The sequence below is a fragment of the Ranitomeya imitator genome, chromosome 2, assembly GCF_032444005.1.
Source record: "Ranitomeya imitator isolate aRanImi1 chromosome 2, aRanImi1.pri, whole genome shotgun sequence".
NCBI classification, from domain to species: domain Eukaryota; kingdom Metazoa; phylum Chordata; class Amphibia; order Anura; family Dendrobatidae; genus Ranitomeya; species Ranitomeya imitator.
In genome coordinates, this window is record NC_091283.1 from 753,388,134 (window position 1) to 753,412,999 (window position 24,866).

Here is a 24,866-nt window from a genome sequence, read left to right on the forward strand (position 1 = left end):
CGTCCGTCGTGCACTGGATCAGTGTTTTGGCGTACCGTCAGCACAAAAAAAGTTCAATGTAAGGTTTTTTTGTACGTCGCATCCGCCATTTCTGACCGCGCATGCGTGGCCGTAACTCCGCCCCCTCCTCCCCAGGACATAGATTGGGCAGCGGATGCGTTGAAAAACTACATCCGCTGCCCACGTTGTGCACAATTTTCACAATGTGCGTCGGTATGTCGGGCTGATGCATTGCGACGGCCCCGTACCGACGTTAGTGTGAAAGAAGCCTAACCCTAAATTTAGTGCCAACCCTAACCCTAAATTTAGCCCTAACCCTAAATTTAGCCCCAACCCTAACCCTAAATTTGCGATCACATCAGAGGACAGAGAATTACACTTTGCTTTTTTTTTTTTTTTTTTTTGCGGTCGCCGGTAAACAGTTAATTACCGGCGATCGCAAAACTGGGGTCAGTAAAATTGACCCCGATCATGCTCTTTGGGGTCTCGGCTACCCCCGGCAGCCGAGACCCCAAAGATTCTCCCGGGGCCGGCCGGCGGGCGCACTGCGCATGCGCCCGCCATTTTGAAGATGGCGGCACCCACCGGGAGCCACGAGGCGCACCGGGGGAGATAGGTGAGTATCGGGGGGCTATCTGGGACCCCCTTTCTCTGTCCTCTGATGTGCGATCACATCGGAGGACAGAGAAATTAAAAAGAGATCGCGTTGTTTTTTGTTTTTTTTGCGATCGCCGGTAATCGGTTAATTACCGGCGATTGCAAATGCGGGGTCGGTAAAACCCCCCCCGAATCATGTTCTCTGGGGTCTCGGCTACCCTCGGCAGCCGAGACCCCGGAGAAAATCCAACTCTGGGGGGCGCTATTCACTTTTTCCACAGCGCCGTTAATTTATGGCGCTGTGGTTTAAGTACCCTTAGCGGCCGCCGTTAAAAGGCGAATCGGCGGTCGCTAAGGGGTTAATATAATGCTGTATTACTCTATTTAGAGGACCATTTACAATTACAGTCTACCCTTGTGGGATGAGATGTAAAGGGTATCTCTGGCGGTCTCCATACACCCCTCTTTGAAAATATCGACACATTTTTTCATTGATTACTATTATTCACTGCCTGTTATCATGTACGTTATGCTGTTAAATTTGCAAACAAATGCCTGAAATTTTTAAAATTATTTAATCAATTTATGCCTTTAGAAAAAATATTTGAACTTAGCAACTGAAAAAATTCTAAGAATCTATACCATAATCAACAACCTACTACCTGTTTCACACTTATGACCACGATTAATATAGATTTACTTATGTCATTGTCTATGTAAAAAATATATAGAAATTTGTGTCTCTCATGTGTTAGCATCTTTGCCATTTCACATTTATTTTAAGTATGTATCAATAAAAATCGATTTTTTTAATTAATATAATTTCACTTCTTTTTACTGGGCAGTTTGGTTAGCCTAGTGTATGAATATACTGTTCTTAGTTTGAAGTGTATACCCCGGAACAGGTTATTTAGGCCTGGGTCACACTTGCGAGTGCAATGCGAGAAACACATGCATCAATACGCATCAATACCCGGCACTAACGCGTGTGAGCGTGTGGTTGCATGTATTTCCACGCAGCCACACGCTCTGGTCCCAGTGTCGGCGGCTGTGTCGGGTATTGATGCAAGAGACTCGTGCGTGTTTTTCGCATTGCAATCGCAAGTGTTACCCCGGCCTTATAAGATAGGACTTTTTTGTGGTAATATACTGACTGCAAAAGTGCAGCTGGGCTCTGATTCATGTTGCTCATAGTTTGGGCAGCAAAACGTGGCTAACGGTTACTTAGAATTTAAGCAGTTTCATGATGTTGGTGATCATAAAACACTCTGGGTATGTGCACACTAAGTATTTGCTGCAAATATTTCTAGATCAAAAACACATCTCTTGATAGAAAAAAGACTGTATAAAAAACACCTTGTTTTTGCGTGTGTTTCTGGAATTGCTTTCATGAGATCTATCGACATATGTATTTGAAGCTACGGTACTTTAAATACAATTTTAAATAGTTGTAAAAATTTCCAATTTCCTAACTTAATGTAACTTTGGAAATTCTGTATACATTCTATGTATACACATGCATATAAATTATCAGAATATTTCCAAATGATTAATACAACTTGTATGAGGTGTCATTATTCTCAAAATAACATAAAATAAGGACATTTATACAAATCGTGCCTTTCATAAAAATACAAAATAACACAAGTGGCTAACAACCTTTTGTACAGTACAAATCTATTGATTGTACATTCATTCACCTCTTTGGAATGAATTGAACATAAAGCCAACTCCAAATCCCAGAAATTCACTTAGGTATGAGAAGAAATCCCCAAACAGCAGCATCATACTAAAAAGCTGCAACCTCTTCAGACCAACTCTTCATAAAAATACAAGTTTCCATATGGCTGCTTCTACTCTGCTTTCTAAGGGGATGTCAGGACACAGTTTATTAGTTGTGAAAGCTTTATGTACATAGACCATTACACTACATTGGTCACAGCGTGCCTAGAAATTTGCATCTCCGCCAATGTTCAAATGTAAAGTGAAGTGTGACCAATAAAAACCATGTGGCAAGAGCCATCAACTCCAGCTGATGTGGAATAAAAGTAGTTTCATTAAATGACAACGACACTGCAATCCTCCACGAATTAAGGGGCACCAATGAAATGCGGTTTCATCCACTTACATCATTGTACACTTTATTGTGCCAAAGTATTTTTATACTCAAGAAAAGCTGATACATTAGTTTCTATGTGCTACTATTGCATCTCCAAGATCATTTGGTTCGATGCAGGTGAACAGAAATGTTTTTTTCCCAATGGTGTAAATAATACTGTGAGTAAAATAATCATGGCACACTGCATTAAAGTGAACATGTCATTAGGATTTTGGTAAGTAAATTACAGGCATTGTCAGGTTGGCGCTGTTACACTGATTAAAATGATACCTTGGTTGAAGAAATCTGTCTTGTGGTTGTCTTTTTATTTTTGTTTGCAGTTTTGAGTTAATGAGATTCCCGTACTTTGGAGCGGCCTGTGGGCTGGGCTTTATGTGGTGCTCTGGCCTCAGTGGCATCATTGTGGGTTGAATAACTGCTCCTATTTTCAATACTGTGCTTGCGCAGCTAATAGTGTGGTCTTTAAATTCCAGCAAAATAATGGCAACATATGCATGACTGGGGCTAGCGCAGATAAAGAGCAACGCTTTAAGATATAAGTTATTGCACATGCGCCGCCTACGGCGCCATTTTGTTGGAGAAAAAAATTGACGCCATCAAAATGGTGCCAGCGGCACATACACAGTAGCATCTATCAGTAAGTAACAGATGCTACTGTGCAAGCGCCACTTTGCTGGAGTTAACTTTTTTTAAAGACCACACTATTAACTGCACAAGCACAGTGTTTAAAATAGGAGTCAGGTAACTGAAGATTCAGTGGCCTGTCATTTAAGTCACAATGAAGAGATGCAAAGCACCCAAAAAGACCCGCCCACAGGCCCACCCTGAAGCGCAAGAATCACATTAACTCAAAACTGCAAAGATTAACAAGAACCACAAGAAGGATTCAAACCAGGTATCATTTTAATAAGTCAATGCCTGTAGTTTACTTAGCAAAATCCTGATGACAGGTTCACTTTAAGTTATATATTAAGATAATAACCCTTCCTTTATAATCATTGCTTCTACGGTAGAACGTGGTATCTCAAGGAATGCCTTTTCTTAATACAAAAGAAGGATTGTTGCATAAAATGCTATAAATGAAATCACACCGAGTTATAAAACACCTCAAACATACACTGACTATTTGCTGTGTGCTGAATCTTCAGTGCATCATGTGAAATGCAGCATCAGCCTTGCTCCCCTGCTTTCTTCTTGTTAGTGCTGACATAGGAAGAAACGTATCAGAAGCAGGAGGCAGGGGATACAGGATGAAGTTGTATCACATAGTATATAATGGAGACCCTGCAGTGGACAACAGTTTATGTCACTGATCTATCACTTGCTGCCCTTAGATAAGGGCCAGAGCCCAGCAAGAGCACATGGTGAGTCACCACCCTGTCTGCAAAGCCCAAAGCATCATGAAATGTACAGGGTGGACCATTTATATGAATACACCTAAATAAAATGAGAATGGCTGGTGATATCAACTTCCTGTTTGTGGCACATTATTAAATGGGAGTTGGGAAAACTTTTCAAGATGGATGGTGACCATAGCGGCCATTTTGAAGTTGGCCATTTTGGATCCAACTTTATTTTTTTCAATGGGAAGACGGTCATGTGGCACATCAAACTTATTGAGAATTTCCCAAGAAAAACAATGGTGTGCTTGGTTATAACGTAACTTTATTCTTTCATGTGTTCAAAGTGCTGCCCATTGTGTTGGATTGTCAATTCCCACTCTTGACACACTGATAGCAACACTGCAGAAAAAATGCTAGCACATATAGTAACATAGTAACATAGTTAGTAAGGCCGAAAAAAGACATTTGTCCATCCAGTTCAGCCTATATTCCATCATAATAAATCCCCAGATCTACGTCCTTCTACATAACCTAATAATTGTATGATACAATATTGTTCTGCTCCAGGAAGACATCCAGGCCTCTCTTGAACCCCTCGACTGAGTTCGCCATCACCACCTCCTCAGGCAAGCAATTCCAGATTCTCACTGCCCTAACAGTAAAGAATCCTCTTCTATGTTGGTGGAAAAACCTTCTCTCCTCCAGAAGCAAAGAATGCCCCCTTGTGCCCGTCACCTTCCTTGGTATAAACAGATCCTCAGCGAGATATTTGTATTGTCCCCTTATATACTTATACATGGTTATTAGATCGCCCCGCCCTCAGTCGTCTTTTTTCTAGACTAAATAATCCTAATTTCGCTAATCTATCTGGGTATTGTTTTTCTCCCATCCCCTTTATTAATTTTGTTGCCCTCCTTTGTACTCTCTCTAGTTCCATTATATCCTTCCTGAGCACCGGTGCCCAAAACTGGACACAGTACTGCATGTGCGGTCTAACTAGGGATTTGTACAGAGGCAGTATAATGCTCTCATCATGTGTATCCAGACCTCTTTTAATGCACCCCATGATCCTGTTTGCCTTGGCAGCTGCTGCCTGGCACTGGCTGCTCCAGGTAAGTTTATCATTAACTAGGATCCCCAAGTCCTTCTCCCTGTCAGATTTACCCAGTGGTTTCCCGTTCAGTGTGTAATGGTGATATTGATTCCTTCTTCCCATGTGTATAACCTTACATTTATCATTGTTAAACCTTATCTGCCACCTTTCAGCTCAAGTTTCCAAATTATCCAGATCCATCTGTAGCAGAATACTATCTTCTCTTGTATTAACTGCTTTACATAGTTTTGTATCATCTGCAAATATCGATACTTTACTGTGTAAACCTTCTACCAGATCATTAATGAATATGTTGAAGAGAACAGGTCCCAATACTGACCCCTGCGGTACCCCACTGGTCACAGCGACCCAGTTAGAGACTATACCATTTATAACCACCCTCTGCTTTCTATCACTAAGCCAGTTACTAACCCATTTACACACATTTTTCCCCAGACCAAGCATTCTCATTTTGTGTACCAACTTCTTGTGCGGCACGGTATCAAACGCTTTGGAAAAATCGAGATATACCACGTCCAATGACTCACCGTGGTCTAGCCTATAGCTTACCTCTTCATAAAAACTGATTAGATTGGTTTGACAGGAGCGATTTCTCATAAACCCATGCTGATATGGAGTTAAACAGTTATTCTCATTGAGATAATCCAGAATAACATCCCTCAGAAACCCTTCAAATATTTTACCAACAATAGAGGTTAGACTTACTGGCCTATAATTTCCAGGTTCACTTTTAGAGCCCTTTTTGAATATTGGCACCACATTTGCTATGCGCCAGTCCTGCGGAACAGGCCCTGTCGCTATAGAGTCCCTAAAAATAAGAAATAATGGTTTATCTATTACATTACTTAGTTCTCTTAGTACTCGTGGGTGTATGCCATCCGGACCCGGAGATTTATCTATTTTAATCTTATTTAACCAGTTTCGCACCTCTTCTTGGGTTAGATTGGTGACCCTTAATATAGGGTTTTCATTGTTTCTTGGGATTTCACCTAGCATTTCATTTTCCACCGTGAATACCGTGGAGAAGAAGGTGTTTAATATGTTAGCTTTTTCCTCGTCATCTACAACCATTCTTTCCTCACTATTTTTTAAGGGGCCTACATTTTCAGTTTTTATTCTTTTACTATTGATATAGTTGAAGAACAGTTTGGGATTAGTTTTACTCTCCTTAGCAATGTGCTTCTCTGTTTCCTTTTTGGCAGCTTTAATTAGTTTTTTAGATAAAGTATTTTTCTCCCTATAGTTTTTTAGAGCTTCAATGGTGCCATCCTGCTTTAGTAGTGCAAATGCTTTCTTTTTACTGTTAATTGCCTGTCTTACTTCTTTGTTTAGCCACATTGGGTTTTTCCTATTTCTAGTCCTTTTATTCCCACAAGGTATAAACCGCTTACAGTGCCTATTTAGGATGTTCTTAAACATTTTCCATTTATTATCTGTATTCTTATTTCTGAGGATATTGTCCCAGTCTACCAGATTAAGGGCATCTCTAAGCTGGTCAAACTTTGCCTTCCTAAAGTTCAGTGTTTTTGTGACTCCCTGACAAGTCCCCCTAGTGAAAGACAGCTGAAACTGTACAATATTGTGGTCGCTATTTCCTAGATGCCCGACCACCTGCAGATTTGTTATTCTGTCAGGTCTATTAGATAGTATTAGGTCTAAAAGTGCTGCTCCTCTGGTTGGATTCTGCACCAATTGTGAAAGATAATTTTTCTTCGTTATTAGCAGAAACCTGTTGCCTTTATGGGACAGGCTTCCAGTATCCATTGTTTCAGATGTGGAATGTGGAATTATATAGTGGAATGTGTTCATAACAATAAAACCTAAAAATGATCAACGTAAGTCACAACTAATATCCCATGGAGGTCTGGAGTTGGAATGATGCCCAAAATTAAAGTGGAAAATGAAATTACAGGCTGATCCAACTTCAGTGGAAATGCCTCAAGACAAGGAAATTATGCTCAGTAGTGTGTGGGGCCTCCAAGTGCCTGTATGATCTCCCTACAACGCCTGGGCATGCTCCTGATGAGGCGGTGGATGGTCTCCTGAGGGATCTCCTCCAAGACCTGGATTAAAGCATCTGCCAACTCCTGGACAGTCTGTAGTGCAACGTAATGTTGGTGGATGGTGTGAGACATGATGTCCCAGATGTGTTTAATCAGATTCAGGTCTGGGGAACGGGCGGGTCAGTCCATAGCTTCAATGCCTTCATCTTGCAGGAACTCTGACACACTCCAGCCACATGAGGTCTGGCATTGTCCTGCATTAGGAGGAACACAGGGGCAACCGCACCAGCATATGGTCTCACAAGGGGTCTGAGGATTTCATCTCAGTACCTAATGGCAGTCAGGCTACCTCTAGCGAGCACATGGAGGGCTCTGTGGCCCTCCAAAGAAATGCCACCCCACACCATTACTGACCCACTGCCAAACCGGTCATGCTGAAGGATGTTGGAGGCAGCAGATCGCTCTCCATGGCGTCTCCAGACTCTGTCTCGTCTGTCACATGTGATCAGTATGAACTTGTTTTCATGTGTGAAGAGCACAGGGCACCAGTGGCGAATTTGCCAATCCTGGTGTTCTGTGGCAAATGCCAAGCATCCTGCACGGTGTTGGGCTGTGAGCACAACCCCCATCTGTGGACATTGGGCACTCAGACCATCCTCATGGAGTCAGTTTCTAACCATTTGTGCAGACACATGCACATTTTAGTCCTGCTGAAGGTCATTTTGCAGGGCTCTGGCAGTGCTCCTCCTGTTCCTCCTTGCACAAAGGTAGCGGTCCTGCTGCTGGGTTGTTGCCCTCCTATGGCCCCCTCCACTTCTCCTTGTGTACTGACCTGTCTCCTGGTAGCGCCTCCAGCCTCTAGACACTACACTGACAGACACAGCAAACCTTCTTGCCACAGCTTGCATTGTTGTGCCATCCTAGATGAGTTGCTCCACCTGAGCCGTGTGGGTTGTAGAGTCCGTCTCATGCTACCATGAGTGTGAAAGCACAACCAACATTCAAAAGTGACCTAAACATCAGCCAGAAAGCATTGGTGCTGAGATGTGGTCTGTGGTGCCCACCTGCAGAACCACTCGTTTATTGAGTGTGTCTTGATAATTGCCAATAATTTCCATCTGTTGTCTATACCATTTGCACAACAGCATGTCAAATTGATTGTCAAACAGTGCTGCTTCCTAAGTTGACAGTTTGATTTCAGAGAAGTTTGATTTACTTGGAGTTATATTCTGTTGTTTAAGTGCTCCCTTTATTTTTTTTGGAGCAGTGTATATAGTGTACTTAGTAATCTGCCAATCAGTGGTGTGGACAACCCCGTCACACACAGGGCTCAGCAATCAGAGAACTCCTAGATCTGCAGCACAGAAAACTTTGAAAACTGCAGTAAAGCAGTCTGGTGAGTGACACATCACTGGAACAAGGTTCTCTTTGGAGTGATTCAGCCCACAAAATACCAGTGTCATAAAGAACAATGTGTGGACGAAAATTCACAATCCATGGCTGTCTAACAGCAAAAACATTTTCATTTAGACACGAATTGCATCTTCAAGGAATCTGGCTCCTGTTAATGAGATCCCTAATAACATTCCTTATGGCTAACAAAAATGAATTGTTTACACACTAATAAAATTGTAGATGGCCATGTAGGGCAGCATGGTGGCTCAGTGGTTAGCACTCTAGCCTTACACAGCGCTGGGGTTCTGAGTTCAAATCCAACTAAAGACATCTGCAAAGAGTTTGCATGTTCTCCCCCCTGTTTGCCTGGGTTTCTACACTCCAAACACATACTGATAGGGATGGAATTTAGATTGTGAGCCCCAATGGGGACAGTGATGATATTGTCTGTAAAGGGCTGTGGAATTAATGGTGCTATATAAAATAAATACAAAATAAATTGTATACAATTTTGCAACATGTTGAGGTAAGGGTGGGAACTTTAATAGATAGAAGTTCTTTTCAAAACCATAATCTATTCTCTAGGACATGGCATTATGTTCGTTGCATGATCTAAGATGACAAGTAATAAAAATAGTCTGAAACGAAGGGGAAAAAAATGAGAAACGCAGGAAGGACAATGGAACGGAAAGAATTTTTCTACAGGCAGCATCTGGTGCCCAGATAAGTATTACATCTAGAATGCTAAACATCGATGATACAATTGGCATTTCCAGTTAAGCCTATACAAATTATGGGAATTGGACCAGTGTGAGCATCTAAAAAGTTTAATGGCAGAATTACAAAAATATCAATTTCATTTTCATTTAAAGTATGTTGGTTCCTTTCAAGTTGCCAAAAGAAGTAAATGACAATTCAGCACACCCATAATAAACCAAGACCTCTATGGTACCACTAGCAAACTGTTGGCTTAACCAGCGGTCCCCATGCTTCATTTCACCTCTCATCACCAAATAACTTTTGTCTCTTCCAATCTGCTCTGTTGAGGGGGCATCACTGCCGACACCATGCTGATTGACAGCTGACTTCCCACAATTAGGCAGCAAGGAGACGGCTGTCAATCAGCATGACACTGACAGAAACGCCCTGTCAACACAGCAGAGTGGAAGAGAAGACACTGCTCTGTAGAAGTGATGTCACCGAACGCTGCAGGAGTGGTCTGTGCCAGCTCTAACCCAGCAGAGATAGATCGGCATCGGGCAGAACAGGCAAGAAGTTAGAAGATTGCTCCTTGCCTGTTAGTTCTTAGCCTCTTATACAAAAATAATAAAAGTCCCGGATAATCCAATTAATAATAAAGCATGGGCCCATGACAGACTATAAGTGCTGTATTATGGATTCTAGTAATCATTAATATTTTAGAAAAGTAGTAATTTTCTAAAGCCTCCATATTTAGCTAGGAATAATTTTTAGTACTCTACCTATTAAAGTTATATTCAAGATTATTTCTTATATGTTGTCAACTGTTACATAATTTTTCTAATTTACACCATAATTCTTGGGTCAGCTAAAAATGTATCAGCTGAAACACGTGACTGCATTGCCAAAATGCGCATATGTAGCCAAACCGTGTAACGTGCGTATCAATGTAGACAAATTAATAGAAATATGCTAATATACAGCATATCTGTTGAAAATGTGGCTAACCTCATTGATACTAGCAGATTATCAAAGTGAAGGAACTAGCTTAAGGCTTCACCACCAGCCCCCGAAGAAAAAACATCAACATCAGACAACTCAGCTGACAGATATGGGCTCAAAACATTATCTTCTAATTCTCATAAATATTTATGGCACATATTCAGTATAGCAAAAAAAGCCAATATACAAATTTCAAGAACAAAAACATTTTCAAAAACCTCACTATGTTCAGAAGGGTGAGGACGTAGTTCTGCACATGCTCTTTTCCATGGAAGCGCACAACAGAATCATCCACTGCGAGGAGCACCTCTATGTTGTAGTCATCCTTCTTGGCATGACGTTTCTTGCGTTCGATGTCCCATATCCTGTCCTGCATTGAATCCAGTGCAAACGGGAGGTCCCCCACTTCACTCTTTGCAACTAAAATTAAAAAGGGGTGCTAAGTTATCATGGTACAATGTAGACATTACACAAATTTTGTCCTAGATGGCGGCTTCCACTTAAATCTTTTGCATTGTAACTTGAATATGTATGTGTTAATAGATTGTAGAAAATTGCATAGACACAAGTACTTATATTCAAAAACTGATGAAAATAGCATATACAGTGGGTACGGAAAGTATTTAGACCCCTTTAAATTTTTACCTTTTTATTTCATTGCAGCCATTTGGTAAATTCAAAAAAGTTCATTTTTTTCACATTAAATGTACACTCTGCACCCCATCCTGACTGAAAAAAACAGAAATGTAAAAATTTTTTCAAATTTAATAAAAAAGAAAAACTGAAATATCACATGGTCATAAGTATTCAGACCCTTTGCTCAGACACGTATATTTAAGTCACATGCTGTCCATTTCCTTGTGGTCCTCCTTGAGATGGTTCTACTCCTTCATTGGAGGCCAGCTGTGTTTAATTAAACTGATAGGACTTGATTTGGAAAGGCACACACACCTATCTATAAAAGACCTCACAGTTCACAGTGCATCTCAGACCAAACGAGAATCATGAGGTAAAAGGAACTGGCCAAGGAGCGCAGAGACAAAATTGTGGCCAAGGATACAACAGAATTTCTGCAGTACTCAAGGTTCTTAAAAGCACAGTGGCCTCCATAATCCTTAAATGTAAAAAGTTTGGGACCACCAGAAGTCATCCTAGACCTGGCCGTCAAGCCAAACTGAGCAATCGTGGGAAAAGAGCCTTGGTGAGAGAGGTAAAGAAGAACCCCAAGATCACTGTGGCTGAGCTCCAGAGATGCAGTAGGGAGATGGGAGAAAAGCCCACAAAGTCAACTATCACTGCAGCCCTCCACCAGTCGGGCCTTTATGGCAGAGTGGCCCTACGGAAGCCTCTCATCAGTGCAAGACACATGAAAGCCCGCATAGCGTTTGCTAAAAAACATATGAAGGGATATGTGTGGAGAAAACCAGGCACTGCTCATAACCTGCCCAATACTATCCCAACAGTGAAACATGGTGGTGCCAGCATTATGCTATGGGGGTGTTTTTCAGCTGCAGGGACAGGACGACTGGTTGTCATTGAAGGAAACATCAATGCGGCCAAGTAAAGAGATATCCTGGGTGAAAACCTCTTCCAGAGAGCTCTGGACCTCAGACTTGGCCAAAGGTTCACCTTCCAACAAGACAATGACCCTAAGCACACAGCTAAAATAACAAAGGAGTGGCTTCAGAACAACTCTTACCATTCTTGACTGGCCCAGCCAGAGCCCTGACCTAAACCCAATTGAGCATCTCTGGAGAGACCTGAAAATGGCTGTCCACCAACGTTCACCATCCAACCTGAAGGAACTGGAGAGGATCTGCAAGGAAGAATGGCAGAGGATCCCCAAATCCAGGTGCGAAAAACTTGTTGCATCATTCCCAAGAAGACTCATGGCTGTACTAGCGCAAAAGGGTGCTTCTACTCAATACTGAGCAAAGGGTCTGAATACTTCTGGCCATGTGATGTTTCAGTTTTTCTTTTTTAATACATTTGAAAAAATTACTATGTTTCTATTTTTTTCAGTCAAGATGGGGTGCAAAGTGTACAATAATGAGAAAAAAATGAACTTTTTTGAATTTACCAAATGGCTGCAATGAAACAAAGAGCGGAAAATTTAAAAGGGCCTGAATACTTTCCATACCCACTGTATCTATTTATATAATTACCTTAAATTGTCTGTCATCCACTTCTGTCTGGACGTCCTCGAATCCCACAATCCACCGCGCGGCACCGGAAGTATGCCGACTGCCATATTGGATTACCCAAGTGATGGGTATTCCAATATGGCACCCGCTGGTGGTACCAGGCCCTTGCGCAGTACCACCAGCGGGTCATCTACCGACCCCCCACTGCTGGGACTCCCCCACCACAAAACCACCCTCCCGATGCGATAGCATCATGCCTCCATCTGGTTTATGTATATTAGCAATCTACAAATATCTAAAGGGATGTCACAGTGTAGAGGGATCATCATTATTCTCATTTGCACAAAGAAACACAAGAAGCAATGGAATTAAACTGAAAGGGAGAAAATACAGATTAGATATTAGAAAAACCTTTTTAATGATGAGGGTGATCAATGAGTGGAACAGGCTGCCACAAAAGGCGGAGAGTTCTCCTTTAATGGAAGTCTTCAAACAGAAACTGGACAGATGCCTGTCTGAGTTTAGTGAATCCTGCATTGAGCATATCCTAAGGCTAGGTTCACACTACGTTAGTGCAGTCCGTTCAACATATCCGTTAAACGGACTGCACTAACGCAAGTGCCGGCGCTTGCACAGCGCTAGCGCAGATGGAGCTTTTGCTAGCTCCATCTGCGCTAGCAGTGATGGACCCGGAAACGCTGCAGCCCTCGTCTCTGGTCCGTCACTCAAATGACAGCACATCGCTAGCGCATGCCTAGTGTGGGCATGCGCTAGAGATGCATCCGACATTGCAGTCTATGGGGGCGTTAACGGACTACGTTACACCGCGTTATGCTGCGGTGTAATGTAGTCCATTAAACGTAGAGCCATAGCGCAATGTGAACCAAGCCTTAGAAATGGGATTAAGTTTCAGTACTCAGCACAGCCACATATATGTGTGAAGGGTTGTGTTTGAAACTTATGAGGAATAGTGGTACTCCAAAATGTGCCAAACAGCTTTTCTTTTCTGACTGCCTGGAAACGGAGCACCCACCAATCTTACAGTGAATTCATGATTGCTGTGTTTTGCCAAAAAAACTCTGAGAAAAGGTCATTAATTCATATTCCTGGAAACATTGTTTAAAGGATTCTCCAGAATAGAAAAGAATAAATAAAGAATATATAATGACACAATGAATATATTTTGGAATAATTAGCAAATAATATTAGCTTTTATCTTGAAAAGCATGCACTATAGTATGTTAAAATGGCATCTTTCTTGTTGCAGTGACAGAAACCTCTTATAGAACTTTAGGACAGTGTCAGGTGACTGTGAGCATGTGCAGAAAGAATGTCCACTACTGTAACCCAGAGATAACCTGTACTATGCACTGTCAATATGTGAGGGAGGGCCAGGGCCATACTAGTGGCTGAGATTAAAGGCTTTTGCACACCCTGGCTTTCCGTCACATGCAAAGAACATACTTCTATGAGGGTACTTGCCTTTCTGTTATCCGTACTCTCCGGGTCTCTTCTGAGCTGCCACAGACCCTTTTCATATGATTGCACACAAATTGAGACACAGTCTTGCTATAACTTCAAACACAAAACTTTACTTGCTTCTGTTCACAGCACATCCTACTCAGTTACATTTACAGCATCGGGTTCCATGCAGTGCACATCTTCCACTTTCCCTGCTTCTCTTACGGCCTTCAGTATGTGCCCGGGTCCGCCTCTCACGGTAAAGCAGCATCCTCCCTGTACATACTCACTGCGCTTGGGCATTCCCTCAGCCGTTTCGCCCTGGATCTGAAGGCATCAGCCCATGCAATAAGTTGCCACATTATGGAGCCACCTGCGTCCCTGTACTGTCCTGGCCCTGCTTTCAGCCTTCATTTCAACACTGCTGCTCTACTTCTGGCTTAGTGGGCCTCTGGATGGCTGGGTCCTGTACTTCAATGTTGTGGAGCTACTTGGTAGTCTGGGCTCTGGCACCCTACCCAGCTACCTAGGCACCCCAGCCCCTACTGAGTCCATCTAGGAAACTGTTCCTACCTTACCCCAGGTAGCTCCTCCTATGACTAACTTTTTATCATGCACCATCTTGTGGCCTAACTGCAGTACTACACTGTCTCTACATATTCATGGAAAAACACCATAAAAGTAGTACAACACATTATGGAACAGCAAACATGTAGAAGACAACAATTACCTAAATCGGAACGTATTTAAAGGGGTAGGGGCGTATACCAGTCTTTGTGACTCCCTTAAAAATATATTGTCAACCTTGCTACAGGTCAGATGAGTGGAGTTTCTTTCTGCACATGCTCACAGGCACCTGACATCAAGCTCAGACTGGCCCATAGAGTAACAAGGAAATCCCCCGGTGGGCCCCTGTGCAGATCTGGGTTCCCAACCCCCTGTATGGGCAGTACTTAGCATAATTCACTTGGTTCACTCTGTACAGAAAAAATAGTATCTCATCATTCATTAACCAAACTACCCAGTTTATTATTATTATATAGAGATATAGGTACAGTACATTTGTGAATGAGGGTAGTGTAATATTTGTATGCAGGTGAAAATTGCCTCCCCCAAAGTCAATGTTACTGGTGGGCCCTTTGGCACCCCAGTCCGGCACTGCCTGACATGTCCTAAAATTCTAGGATAGCCATTTGTCAGTATAACAAGGGAATGGTTAATTTAATTTTCTAGAATGATTACATCTCTAGATAAAATGAATGTGGTTTGCTAATTAGGTATTTAGGAATTTATACTTAATTATGTTTTCTTTCTTCCTTAATTTTTCAATTCCTGGGGAGTCCATTTAACCCAGAGTGATCTAGTCATATAACCTAGCATTCAAAGGTAGCTGCCATTTAGCTTTAACTACACATGCAAAAAGTGCAAAGAAGACAGCACATGATTTTGTTTTAGTTACCTTCATTATGCATCTCCCCTGGACTTCCAGTTTTATTGTATTGAAAAGCAGATCTCCTGTAGACGACATGAGTGCGACCATTCTCTTCATCTTCCTGTCGACCCCTTTCTAAAGGCTCAATAAAGAACTCGCTACTGTCAGTTCTTATCATTCCAGACTGAAAAATATATGTGCATATAATTAATTCTTACTAAAATAATAAAACAAACAATAATCAAGACAGAATGGTACTGCTACAGATCTAGGTATTGTCTACATCTCATAGGCTACGTTCAGACTAGCGTTGTGCTAGTGTGCGTCGGGTTAGCGTCGGGCGACGCAGCGGCGACGCACGCGTCATGCTCCCCTATGTTTAACATGGGGGACGCATGCGTTTTTGTTTGTTGCGTTTTGCGACGCATGCGTCTTTTTTGCCGCAAGCGTCGGACCAAGAAAACGCAACAAGTTGCATTTTTCTTGTGTCCGATTTTCGGCAAAAAATGACGCACGCGTCGCAAAACGCAGCGTTTTTGCGTGCGTTTTGCCGCGTTTTTGCGTGCGTTGTGCGTTGCGTCGCCGACGCAGCGGCGCACAACGCTAGTCTGAACGTAGCCTTAATTATTTTCTAGGGAATTATTAGGAGCTGTCAAACCCAGCCTAACTTTCATTCATGGAAAAACACAAGCATTCCACTACAGAGAAGCAGATACTATCACTACCACAGTGCATACTACTGCCACAAGAAAGAAGAATCTACCATACTACCATACAACCACATAGAGGGACATACTAGCACCCAACATACTGTAAGAGTGTAAACTGTCAGGTGCCTTCCCTCCTGAAAGACGGCGTTTCTAAAATGTGGTATTACTGTATTTTAATATGTGAAAAATGCATAGGACCTTATAAGCACTAATGTAACCAATGTGCAATGTTAGTAATGTATAATGCAATCTGTGTAGCATCAAGAGGAAGTACAGGCATCAAGTATAGGAGAGGACTCATAGTTTAGATTAGGAATGGGAAAAATTCAGTTGTGGTCATACTAGATATAGACATATTAGTGGGTTTGCAGGTTAGTATACAGTTAAAATTGTTAGTTTGAACCCATCGGGGAGAGGGAGTGGTCAGACAAGAAGGACAAGCACTCCTGATTAGATTAAAGACTGTGAGAGTTCAGCCTTAGTAAGAAGAAAAGTGAAGTTCAAGGTCAGTGGGCTGGAGGAACGAGAAGTACCTATGGTTGGGGCGGTATGGGACATTCAGAAACATCCAGTCTCAAGTCAAGTCGCTGATATTACTTCCATAACATGGGAGATGGACAGGAAAATGCATGAGAGGAACATGACAGATCCTTTGAGTACTGTGAAGTCTATCAGAATATCCCTCAGGCTGAAGGGTCTAATAAGTGGAGGGATAGAACAGACTGAAAGAACAGAAAATGTGAAAATGTGTACTGTGCCAGGAACCTTAGTAACGGAAATGAAGCTTGTGCCCAATACTGCATGATGCCATCTACTGAACTGAGACTGTTAAGTATAGTTCGACTGGTTAAGCCGAACCGGGTGTCTTCTGGTTTATGTGCAGCTGTTCCTGGATCAGGAAGCAAGGAGACAGCAGAGGTCTATGCCAAAACATGAGTGCTCTTCACCACACATACAGCACATGGGAATCGATTATTTGTGGGGTGCCAAGGTGTGGGAATACAGCAGTCCCTTGCCCATGACCACCGCCCTGCGCAATACTACACTACAAACTACCACAAAGAAGAAACCAATGCCACCAAGAAAATGAATATAACACCAGATATAATATAGTGTGGGAAATTTGGCAGCTCACCTCTACCACGTGCACGGAACAGTCTTGGTACATCGAGTAGTAATCTAAAAGAAAAAGTGCTTCAGCATAGGATAAAAAAGTTTAACACCTTTATTTACATAAGTATTAAAAATCCATGACAAATTTGAAAACTACAATATGTTCTTATTAGTAACTCAGACTAAGAACACATTGTAGAGTTCAAAATGCGTCAGAGATTATGCTTTATTTGTCTGTCATGGATTTTTCAGATGTATTTCAATAAAGGCTGAAAAGTTTTTATCATATGTTGGAGCAGTTTTTTTCTTTGGGGCCACATAACATACTACCATTGAGAAGATGTTACCCATAGAACGGAATATAATACCACACTATGTTACACATGTGTGTCATGATATGTACTTTTGCCCTGTCCTGTATTTGAATAATATGCCATTTGATGTATGTAACTGTTCTCTGGTTTCTATTAGCTGTAATTTATGTATTTTCTTGTGCTGGGAGTTCACCTGTAACAATATGTCTCCTTTCCCCAATACTTGCAGCCTTAAGCTATAATGTAATTAAGCTTTGTCAACACCACTAGTGAAAGAATAGCCATTCTTCCTCACAGCAGGTGGCTAGTCAAATGTACATACTAAATAGACTACTTGGAAGCCCACCAGTCTAGAATCTTCTGGTGGACCCAACCATTGAATAGAAGGTGTGACCCCTACCCCCCTTCATGGGCGGATCCCAGGAGCTCAGACAATCCATTCTTATTTTGAGATCAGATGTGAGTTGATCCTTGAAGGAGAAGGAGTGGGGATTCTTAGCTGAGGCAAGACCCCACGCCCATCTGGGACTGTGGAAGCGAACGTGGCGAGACTTGAGCTGAGGACATATCTCGTCGTTCGCGAGATTGTTTTGGGATCCCTTGGACTCGTGTGGACTATTGCTTTGTTACCTGGCACAAGGATTATCGGGAGGTGCCCCCGAACCTGTTCCGTTGGACTAATTGTGAACTCTGTAGATCTACCTGCATTTGTTGTTCCAGCGTTCTTGATAATAAATCTGTGGAATCATCCCTTGGCCTGTTGCCCCTTCTTGCTCTGCCGTACACCCCGTCACAAACTGGTTGGCAGCAGAGGGATCAGAGCAGAAGGAATGGAGGACAATGGCCAAACATCGGGAACCAACACTGCAGAGTACAAGAACTGGACTTTGGGGAGCCTACAATCAAAGGCCCGTGAAGTAGGAGTCCGTTTTAAGGGACTCTCCAAGGAGCAGCTTATTGAGGCTTTGGAAGGAGTTCGCCTGCAAGATGACGCTGAGGGAGGATCCTCACAGCAAATGGAGGAAAGACTGCAGCCGGAGGTAAATACCCAAAAAAGTCAGTGGGTTGTGTGGTACGAGGAGGAGTTGGCATTGCTGGGAGAAGAGGCCACCATAGACGATAAGAGGGAGGCCATTCACAGATCTCAGGAGAGGGAGAGGGAGGCCATTCACAGAGCTGAGGAAAGGGAGGCCATTCACAGAGCCAAGGAGAGGGAGGCCATTCACAGAGCCGAGGAGAGGGAGAGGGAGGCCATTCACAGAGCCGAGGACAGAGCTCAGGAGATGGCATTGCTGGAGAGGCAGATCGCTTTGGAAGCAGCTAGAAGCTCCAGACAGACTCTAACCCCAGCACCCACCATGAGGGAACTCCCCAGAGTGTCCCGCAAAGACTTCAAGCCCTTTAATGAGGCTGCAGGCGACATTGAGGGCTTCTTCCAGGACTTTGAGCATCAGTGTTGATTAATGGAAGTCCCGGAAAGGGACCGAGTCTGACATCTGGTGGGGCTCTTAGAGGGTGGAGCTGCCGCAGCCTATAGAGCTATGGACCCTCAGGGGAACTGTGAGTATGCGGAGATTAAACGGACTATTCTAGAACATTATGCTGTTACCCCAGACACTTACAGGACTCAGTTCCGTACTTTAGCCTGTGATGAGGAAGTGTCTTTCAAGATGTATGCCCACAGACTCAAACAAATATGTCATCGCTGGCTGGAGGCAGAGGAGGCCTTAACCTGGGAGACCTTCCTCCAGGTTATCCTAAAAGAGCAGTTTTACTTCAAGTGCCCTGCTGAGATCCGAGAATGGGTGCGTGAGAGGAGACCAGCCACTGTGGAGGAAGCTGCAGCTCTAGCTGATGAGGCTCTCACCATCAAGCCTCAGTGGAGGGTTCTGTTGGAGGATGGAGAGAGGCCTACCAGCTCCACAACACCGGTGGCCCCCTGTTCTTCTGTCCCCATTGTTCCCCGTTCCTCTAAGCCACTACCTCATGCTGATACCCATGTAAATGTGCCTCCAGTTGCTTCTACTGCGTTTTCTGGAATATGACGAGGAGAGGAAGTAGCAGAGCGCAGGTGTTATGGTTGTGGGCATCCGGGGCATCTGCAGGCCTCATGCCCAGCCAGCCCATGGAGGAGTCGTCCTCAAAACCCTACAGCACCTTCAAGTGGGGGCCGGCCTCCAGGTTCCCTTACCCCTCGCCCAAGAGGACGCCTTGGATGGAGTGAGACCCAGCACAGATGCTATCGATGTGGACAGCCGGGGCATCTGCAAGCCTCCTGCCCAGATGTTCAAATGATGATTAATCCTGTACCCAGTCGTATTATTAATTATGTACAGCCAAGTGCCATGGAGGACGACGTGTCACCACTACGTGAGGACTGGCCTAGTGCCTCACCCACCCATGTTGCACCACAAGGAGTTTATGGTTTGCGACCTGCAGCTATGATGACTTCTGCTCATCGAGGTAAGCACTTGCAGGAGGTCGTGCTGGATGGACAGAGACTTATTGGATTTTGTGACTCAGGGGCTTTCCTCACACTGGCTGATCCCCGAGTGGTTCGGCCTGAGGCAATCCATCGAGGACCTGGGATTGTCATTGAACTGGCTGATGGACAATGGAGGACTATTCCCACAGCCACTGTGGATCTGAACTTTGGTTTTGGGGTCAGGCGATGTGTGGTTGGGGTGATGGGTGGTCTGCCTGCAGATGTTCTCCTGGGCAATGATGTGGGAGAGCTACGATGCCAATTCGTGGCTGCATGAAGCCACATGTAAGTTACGCTCTGCCTGTGTGTACTTAACCAGCAACCTGTAGAGGTCCCTAGTACGTACACAAATTGGGAGGGGAAGGGAGTCATGATATGTACTTTTGCCCTGTCCTGTATTTGAATAATATGCCATTTGATGTATGTAACTGTTCTCTGGTTTCTATTAGCTGTAATTTATGTATTTTCTTGTGCTGGGAGTTCACCTGTAACAATATGTCTCCTTTCCCCAATACTTGCAGCCCTAAGCTATAATGTAATTAAGCTTTGTCAACACCACTAGTGAAAGAGTAGCCATTCTTCCTCACAGCAGGTGGCTAGTCAAATGTACATACTAAATAGACTACTTGGAGCCCACCAGTCTAGAATCTTCTGGTGGACCCAACCATTGAATAGAAGGTGTGACCCCTACCCCCCTTCATGGGCGGATCCCAGGAGCTCAGACAATCCATTCTTATTTTGAGATCAGATGTGAGTTGATCCTTGAAGGAGAAGGAGTGGGGATTCTTAGCTGAGGCAAGACCCCACGCCCATCTGGGACTGTGGAAGCGGACGTGGCGAGACTTGAGCTGAGGACATATCTCGTCGTTCGTGAGATTGTTTTGGGATCTCTTGGACTCGTGTGGACTATTGCTTTGTTACCTGGCACAAGGATTATCGGGAGGTGCCCCCGAACCTGTTCCGTTGGACTAATTGTGAACTCTGTAGATCTACTTGCATGTGTTGTTCCAGCGTTCTTGATAATAAATCTGTGGAATCATCCCTTGGCCTGTTGCCCCTTCTTGCTCTGCCGTACACCCCGTCACAATGTGGTTGTGGAATCACTGTGTTGTGGTCCAGGGAGTAGGACCAGCAAGAAACTCAGGTACAAAGAACACAGGAACGTGGACCTTACTACTAGGTAGAGGGAAATAGACTGAAAAGTAAAGTTGCTAAGGCATCTCCCAATAGGGGAGGGTGTCTTAAATATCAGATGTCTCCTAGGGATTAGCTGTGGACATCTTTAGCAGCGCAAACTGTCCCTTTAAAAGTCAATAAGCACACTCACAGGAGACCTGCATGTCGTGCGCAGGTCCTGGGAGGAAACAGACGCCGAACCAGCGCAGACGGGTGAGTGCAGCGTCCCTGCAGGTGGAAGGAAGCTGACACGTGCAGGGATGCCGGCGCCACGCTAACACAATACATATTACTGAGAAGTAATCAATGCAACCATAGAAAGGAATATAATACCACGCTACATACTACTACTGAGAAATAACTAATGTTACCAAAGAAAAGAATATACTAACATATTTCATTCCATTACCATATTGCTATGTCACTAAAAAGATACCATAACTGTTCCAAGTCATAATACAATTTGCACTTTGAATAATGAGGATGTTTTTTTCATTTTGTGGAAAATATAAACCTTAATCTTTCAGTCTCTTAAAACTGACTTCATGGCATTCACTTATCAAGACTTTCAATGTGAAACTAAAATATCTTTGCTCCTCATGGGAGCTCCATTTTAATTTTTAACCAGTGCTGATGAATTAAAGCAGCACTATGATTGGTTGCTAAGGGCAACATAAGTTTTTTTCTGTTAAACAGCTGTGATATATCTGCCCCATTATATAATTATAAATAGGCATGTATTCTGACAAATCATAGAATTAGATATTACATCTTCTATTATTACACAGGTATGGGCTTTACTAGGATTACAAGGTAGCAAAGTTGTGCTTGAAAACCGTTCACAAAAGAATTGACTTAAATAACTTGTAAAAATCTGTGATCTTCCCTGATTCTGCAACTTTTTTTCCAAAATTTTCGCAGCATGTGTTTTAAATAATATTTCAGTTTTTTATCATATAACCTACCATATTATAAGGAAAAATTAGCTTGAGGGCTCGTTCGTATGAGGGCTCATTCATAAGTGTTCTGTCTGTGTTAAGTAGGAGAGCAGTAGAACTAATGTTATTCAATAGAGCTGTTCATATGACACGTGTGAAAAAAAATTCAGCATGTAGTAGTCTCTTTTATATTTTAAATGAGACTTGCCTATTCAAGCCTATGGGTACACAAAAAAATTTGATCCCATACAGATCAGTTGTATTGCATCTGATTTATATGGACACACTGCCAATTATTAAACAAGCCCTCCCATAACATTTTTGGATAATGTAAGATACAGCCACTGCTTTTCAGGGCTTATCTACAGCATTCTTTATATATGCGCAGGCATACTTATCTGCCCTGTTGAGGGCAGAGTGAAGTACTGCAGTGCACAGGTGCTGGGCCTCTATGACCTTTCCAGCGCCTGCGCACTGCAGTACTTTGGTCTGCCCTCAACAGGGCAGATAAGTATGCCTGCGCAGGAGAGCAATGAAGTAACAGGAGGGCGGCATCGCAAGTTGTTGGGAGGCGCCAGAACCGAACCTGCGACACCCATCGGACCGGACCACACCAGACCGCCCCCCTGGGTGAGTATAACAACACTTATTTTTCAGATCGGACCGAGGGCTTATCTACAGCATTATGGAATGCTGTAGATAAGCCCTGAAAGGCAGTGACCGTATCTTATATTGGCCAAAACTGCTGACAGGTTCACTTCAATATGTTGCAATCTTCATATTATAGTAAAATATCAGTGGCCATTGGAGTAGCGCACGGACGGAAGTTATTCCTGATAGGTAAAACAGGCACCTGAGAACAACGTATCGAGTCAGCAAAAATCTTGGCACTGGATTAGGGCTGTTACCGATTTGATTGTGTTGATCTGACCTGACCCTGACGGACTGATCCATAGGCTAATGATTGCCGGACACAGGTGCCGGCAACCATCAGCTAAAGAAGTAAGTGCACTTACACTATATACAGTTAGGTCCATATATATTTGGACAGAGACAACATTTTTTTAATTTTGGTTATAGACATTACCACAATGAATTTTAACCAAAACAATTCAGATGCAGTTGAAGTTCAGATTTTCAGCTTTCATTTGAGGGTATCCACACTAAAATTGGATGAAGGATTTAGGAGTTTCAGCTCCTTAACATGTGCCACCCTGTTTTTAAAGGGACCAAAAGTAATTGGACAGATTAAATAATTTTAAATAAAATGTTCATTTCTAGTACTTGGTTGAAAACCCTTTGCTGGCAATGACTGCCTGAAGTCTTGAACTCATGGACATCACCAGACGCTGTGTTTCCTCCTTTTTGATGCTCTGCCAGACCTTCACTGCAGTGGTTTTCAGTTGCTGTTTGTTTGTGGGCCTTTCTGTCTGAAGTTTAAACTTTAACAAGTGAAATGCATGCTCAATTGGGTTGAGATCAGCTGACTGACTTGGCCATTCAAGAATATTCCACTTCTTTGCTTTAATAAATTCCTGGATTGCGTTGGCTTTATGTTTTGGGTCATTGCCCATCTGTAGTATGAAACGATGACCAATCAGTTTGGCTGCATTTGGCTGGATCTGAGCACACAGTATGTCTCTGAATACCTCAGAATTCATTCGGCTGCTTCTGTTCTGTGTCACATCATCAATAAACACTAGTGACCCAGTGCCACTGGCAGCCATGCATGCCCAAGCCATCACACTGCCTCCGCCGTGTTTTACAGAAGATGTGGTATGCTTTGGATCATGAGCTGTACCACGCCTTCGCCATACTTTTCTCTTTCCATCATTCTGGTAGAGGTTGATCTTGGTTTCATCTGTCCAAAGAATGTTCTTCCAGAACTGTGCTGGCTTTTTTAGATTTCTTTTTAGCAAAGTCCAGTCTAGCCTTTTTATTCTTGATGCTTATGAGTGGCTTGCACCATGCAATGAACCCTCTGTATTTACTTTCATGCAGTCTTCTCTTTATGGTAGATATGGATATTGATATGCCTATCTCCTGGAGAGTGTTGTTCACTTGGTTGGCTGTTGTGAATGGGTTTCTCTTCACCATGGAGATTATTCTGCGATCATCCGCCACTGTTGTCTTCCGTGGGCGCCCAGGTCTTTTTGCATTGGTGAGTTCACCAGTGCTTTCTTTCTTTCTCAGGATGTACCAAACTGTAGATTTTGTCACTCCTAATATTGTAGCAATTTCTCGGATGGCCTTTTTCTGTTTTCGCAGCTTAAGGATGGCTTGTGTCACCTGCATGGAGAGCTCCTTTGACCGCATGTTTACTTCACAGCAAAACCTTCCAAATGCAAGCACCACACCTCAAATCAACTCCAGGCCTTTTATCTGTTTAATTAACAATGACATAATGAAGGGATTGCCCACACCTGTCCATGAAATAGCCTTAAGGTACCGTCACACTTAGCGACGCTGCAGCGATACCGACAACGATCCGGATCGCTGCAGCGTCGCTGTTTGGTCGCTGGAGAGCTGTCACACAGACCGCTCTCCAGCGACCAACGATCCCGAGGTCCCCGGTAACCAGGGTAAACATCGGGTAACTAAGCGCAGGGCCGCGCTTAGTAACCCGATGTTTACCCTGGTTACCATCGTAAAAAAACAAACCGTACATACTTACATTCAGCTGTCTGTCCCTTGCCGTCTGTTTGCTGCACTGACTGCTGGCCGCAAAGTGAAAGCAGAGCACAGCCACAGCGGTGAGTGACCGCTATGTGACTCACCGCTGTGCTGTGCTTTCACTTTCACTTTGCGGCCAGCAGTCAGT

At 43.3% G+C, this 24,866-nt stretch overlaps 1 protein-coding gene across 1 annotated transcript in view; it reads right to left on the minus strand.

Annotated features, from left to right (window-relative positions):
* Nucleotides 1-24,866, minus strand: part of ADAMTS14 (ADAM metallopeptidase with thrombospondin type 1 motif 14) — a 247,040-nt gene that overhangs the window by 169,774 nt on the left and 52,400 nt on the right. The window contains exons 3-5 of the mRNA XM_069753303.1: nt 15,337-15,493; nt 12,615-12,623; nt 10,496-10,677 (exon numbers count right to left, since the gene is read on the minus strand). Coding sequence (XP_069609404.1) covers nt 10,496-10,677; nt 12,615-12,623; nt 15,337-15,493 — 348 coding nt within the window. The remainder of the gene's footprint in view (nt 1-10,495; nt 10,678-12,614; nt 12,624-15,336; nt 15,494-24,866) is intronic.